This window comes from Musca domestica, unplaced genomic scaffold, assembly GCF_030504385.1.
Source record: "Musca domestica strain aabys unplaced genomic scaffold, Musca_domestica.polishedcontigs.V.1.1 4, whole genome shotgun sequence".
Taxonomy (NCBI): domain Eukaryota; kingdom Metazoa; phylum Arthropoda; class Insecta; order Diptera; family Muscidae; genus Musca; species Musca domestica.
Genome location: NW_026712328.1, coordinates 12,330,278 through 12,335,730, shown reverse-complemented (window position 1 = coordinate 12,335,730; position 5,453 = coordinate 12,330,278). Strand labels below are relative to the sequence as shown.

Below are 5,453 nucleotides of genomic sequence, written 5' to 3'. Positions count from 1 at the left end.
GGCCCAATCAAATTTATAATATCCCCAACACATAGTGTTGTAGGGTATAAAAATCCTGCAGAACTAAAACATCGTTTTTAGCTAGAGTAATTTCCACAGATATTCTCACCAACTAAATTGACATAGAATTTTATGCTGATCAAGAATATATATACCTTGTAAGGTATTAAATGTATATTTCTAGGTGTTACAAATGGAATGACAAGCTTAATATTCCCTCCATACTATGGTGGAGGGTTTAAAAAGCCGAAAAGTGCATTCTTCTTTCAACTTAGTTGTTGATTTTTAGTGCTCAGAAGATAACTACGTATATCGTAAGATTTAGTAGGATAATGGGTATGTAGGTAAGACTGCCAAATATTGGTTGGAAAATAAATTATTTGGTTTTGGGATTTTTTTGCTTGGTGCAAAGGATCCAAATCATTTTATTTTCATTAAAAATATGCAACATATTAATTGGTTGTTAAAAGTAAATTTATTTAAATATGATAATTTTTGATAATTACAACGTTTCTAGTTATTACTTATACAAAAGTCTAGCAGGAATGATATATGATCAAATGACAGAATCTTTTGGAGCAAGGACAATAGACTAAATTATTTATAAGTAGGTATATATTTTGTATTGTAAATATGAGAGTACATTTATATTTATTAAAACTAACGGTATGTACATTCATTGGGTTGGTGGTAAGTGGTGTGCCTTAGTGATCAACATGATTTTGGAAGGATGTCATTTGAATTGGGGAGGTAGAAAGCAACCTCGGACTTTGCGACCGACTATTCGATGAACTGGAAACTTTTGACGCTGTAGAGCGAACTGATAAATCCTCTGGTTCGCTGTCGAAATAGCTGTCATTAGATAAATCGCTATTTGTGTAGATTACAGGAATCGGGGATTGTTCGATGGAAATCTGTAGTTTACCATCAGCATTGGAGTCTGTTTTGTCCGCAGGAAGAATGCTATCGGCACTTGCCACTGTTGTAGAACCAGCAGTATTGGGGTGTAGTGATGCTGCAGCCGCGGCTAGGGCTAAGAAGTTTAAGCTAGCGTTAAAAAGTTTACACCATTCGATAAGAGTACTTTCAGTATCGCTATTTATTGTGGTTGGTATTTGAATCTGACCAAAAAGAGAGCCTGATTCGATCTGAATATCAGGAACTAATGAACTTATTGACTTGAGCTTTTTGTCTTTGGTATATGCAGAGAGGGTGTTTGCTTTAGGATTATCGTCGGCTGGTAGCAAATTCTTCATACCTGATGAAGGTACACAGTTGATGCTACATTTTTTGCTTGACGGCGATACATTGACTTTGGAAACATCTGGCGTACGCAATGCAGTCCTAACTTTTCCGACTTCGAAGGAACGTGAATCGTTTTGAAGGCCAGAATTCGAACGCAGCAACGGGAGAAAGTTGGAATTCGGCATGAGTGGCAGTTGAGGACACGCTCGGTTCAATAAACCAACGTCCGGCATAACGAGACTAGACTGCTGGATGAATGAGTCCTTAAACTGCTTTTGATCGTTTCCTGCATCGATGTGCTTGTTAATTATATCAGTTATTGGATTCTTTTCTAAAATAAAGTTGTTTGATGAGAACGGGAAGCCATTCAAGGACAGCCGGCTATAAAGGAAGTCGTTGGAAGCATGAGTAGACTGGATGTGACTGCTGCAACGAAATCGTTTTTCTGGAGGATTTTCCACGCCCAGTGCAAAATTAAGTTGATCCGAGGCATCCAGTTGGCGACACATGAATCGAAGTTTTTGTTCATTTTTGCACCAGCCTCTTAACGTTGATTCCGGCACACCAATGTCTCTTGAGACAGACGCCTTAGTCTCACCATTATGGATGCGTTGAATAGCTCGCACCTTATCACTTGGTGTCATATTTCGCAAGGGACGTTTTCCTCTTGTGTTCATGCCAATATTCATATGGCGGTAAACTGATGTATCCATTTTCAAAAGTATGTACTGTAAATAACTATTCCATAAACAGTCTCGTATTTAATTTCAATTTGCGATTTTTTTTAAAATACTTTTATATCGCTCTCGCTGTATTCATAAATTATTTGGGACTAAAAAATTTAGCTAATCCCGTCGCCGCGCTCAACGAACTCTTCACTATGAGTTTATCCGCGAAACTAGTTCTAAAATCGTCTTCTGTTGTTTATAATTTCCTTGCGCGAATAAACTTCCTTTCATGCCGATTGTTAAAGAGTTCTGCACAGTATGAAATCAGCAAACAATTCCCCAACACATAGTAGTTGACTGATACAAATAAGCGTACAAACATAGATTTCGAATGCAAACAAAATTTTAAACGATTTTGTTTATACACACGTCCGTATGCACGCACACACACAGGAATACAAGCAAACATGTGCCCAACTATGCACTGAAGACGGTAAGACACTTTTATGGGACAACAACTTGTTACTTACCATCCTTTGCCCAAAAGTACCCCATCAGTCTTCATACCAGTGACTCGCCGGGCGCACACTCGCCACAAATATGTATGTCCTCCTTATTCGATACGAACACAATGTTTCTTGTTCGATGTTCTGCTTCATACACGACATGTGTGTTCGGTCACAACATGTATAAACACAATTATTGATTTGCTTCATTTCAGTCCATGATGATATGCAGCAAATTCAGTCATTATTTTATTTCTGCTTACGTATTTTGAAGGCGAAGACGGGACTAAACATTAACGGTTTCCGAAGTCTAGAGGAACATTCAACCATCGAGGTATATCTCGTTGAACAAGGTTAATGTTCATGTTTAACAGATAGCTAATGTGCCTATGCCGCAACATGCACATATGTACGTTAGTTTGTCAGCTAACTGTTTGGTAGCAATAAATTTATATACCCGCCAAAATACTATAGAATTGGGAGGGGATACATTAAATTTGTCATTCAGTTTGAACTCCTCGAAATAATCGACCCTTACTATGACCGAATATGTTCAACTTAGGTCCGTTTGCCTTTAGCCCCCTTATTTTGATTTAAGCCAAGTTTTCCACCAGAATTGTTAAAATTTCGATATTTAATGATTGCCCCTGCAGCAGACAAATTAGATTCGGTATCCTTCTAATATTAGACAATTTGATCAAGGGAACCATATTTTTAAAGAGAAGTGTACCATATTTGTTTCTTTCACGTTTGCAATATATACCAATCTCTGTGGCCGATAATTGTCTATATAGATTTTCGTTTTAGCGTAACCCCTAACGGGACCTAATGGGACCTTGGGATACTTGGTAATGTAATGTTTTATGTTACATTTTCTAACGGATTTTTTTGTATTTATAATTTGTAACAGGATTTACTTCTTCTGGCAAAACCTTTTCTATATAGACCCACGTTTTTATACCCTACACCACATAGTGGTAAGGGTATTATGTCTTTGTGCATTTGTTTGTAACATTGAGAAGGGAGCGAGATATAGCTATAGAATCACTTTCTGAGTTGATTTATGCATGTCAGTCCGTCTGTCCATGTATTCTTCTGAACAAAATGCATGTCGCATTTATTATCCGATTGCGATGAAATTTTCCAAACAACATTTGTTTGGCCCAAGGATGAACCCCATTTAAACTGGAGATAATCGGTAAAAAATTAGATATAGCCCCCATATACATCTTCGTCCGATTTGCCTTTTACTGTGCACCAAATGTGTAATATCAGCACAGGGATTTTGCACATACAACCAAATTAGGTCTGAAAATAACTATGCCAAATTTGATCGAAATCGGTTCAGATATAGCTATAGCTCCCATATTTATATTGTTCATCCGATTTATTATTTTAGTCAATATTTATTACAGCAATATTAGGGGAAATATATCAAATGCAGCTCAGAAATGCATTTGCTAAATTTTATCGAGATCGACTTAGATTTGGATATAGCTCCCATATATAACTTCGTCCGATTTGCCTTTTATTGTGCCCCAAACGTCTAATATTTGGCCAAATGGGATGAAATTTGGCACGGACGACCAAATTGAGTCTAAAAGGTAGTATGCCAAATTTGGTGAAGATCGGTTCAGATATAGCTATAGCTCCCATATATATTGTTCATCCGACTTGTTGTATTTCTTACCCACATCCATAATATGCACTCCGTAACAACTATATTCAGGGAAATATATCAAATACAGCTCAGAAATATCTTTGCCAAATTTTATCGATATCGGTTAAGATTTGGATATAGCTCCCATATATATCTTTATCTGATTTCAAATTAATTTTGCATCAAATGGGTAATACAAGTCCGAATTTAAAAGATGCAAATGCTTCGGCATATTTAGTCATTTGAACTTTAAATTACAATTATAATCATAGCGTGTATGATTAAATTCACCCATAAAATCTTTTAATTGTTATGTGGAGCTCTACTAAATTAGCAAAGTGGTGTAGGGTATCATAAATTCGTCCCCGCCCGACTTTAGGACTTTCTCTACTGGTTCTATATGCAACATATAATGACACCTCTAGGTATTTTTTGATTATTAATACCTATATTAGCTAATATTACTTTTCCATTTTTTAATTATTGTAATAAAAATTGTATTGAACGTTTTTAATAGCAGATTTAAGATACACCACTCAAATTCAGGACCTCAGTATATATATAAAAGAAAGGTGTGTTAGTTGCTACGCTCATAAGTAAAAACCGCCGGTCAGATTTTAACGATTCATACAAATTCGTAATTGTCTCTTGGCAAAAAGGATAAAATTAGAAAAAATCGCGAAAAATGTTAAATTCGAACATTTTTATTTTAACTTTTGAATGACTTGACTTCATAATGTTCTTTTTGCATTATTTTTCTCCATTTTGACTTACAATTTTCGAATGTACATTTGTAGTGTTTTTTTATTGTTTTGTTTTTGAATTCTAATATGATGTGCAGTGTTTTTGGAGAATATAAAGCGACAACGGACAAAACTGCTATGTATAGATATTGTGTTTTTATTGGGTAAGTGGAACTATACGCATAATATCATTTCTAAAGATAATAAGCTATGAACATAAAAATCACTATTTTATCGTGTACGAACGGTTTTTTCAATTTGCTTAACTTTATTTAATTGCCTCGATTTCTTGAGAACTGAAATTGTAGGCGGGTTACATTGGAGTGTAATACCGAATTTTGTGGTGGCGAAATGGAATAGATGATGTTGAAATAATTTAACGCGGTCACACCAATTACTTTTTCAAAATCGCTAAAAAATCACGAAAAAAGAGATCTCATTGCAAAAATTCTAAAATCGGCAAAAAATCGAGAAACATTTTTTATTGGAATCTAATTTCAAAATAGTAGTACATTTCATTGACAAACTTCGTAAGGACCTGTAAATATTTAAAAATTTAAATTAATTTAAACTTTAAAAATGTTAAAAATTAGCGAACATTTTGAAGATTTTTTCTTTTTTCATTTTCATT

At 35.0% G+C, this 5,453-nt stretch overlaps 1 protein-coding gene across 1 annotated transcript; it reads right to left on the bottom strand.

The window, feature by feature from the left end:
- Positions 1-456: 456 nt before the first annotated feature.
- On the bottom strand, positions 457-2,406 carry LOC101892071 (protein distal antenna-related). The gene has a single exon (XM_005190230.4). The coding sequence runs from the start codon at positions 1,956-1,958 to the stop codon at positions 705-707; it is 1,254 nt and encodes a 417-aa protein (XP_005190287.2). The 5' UTR covers positions 1,959-2,406; the 3' UTR covers positions 457-704.
- Between the last annotated feature and the right edge of the window lie 3,047 nt (positions 2,407-5,453).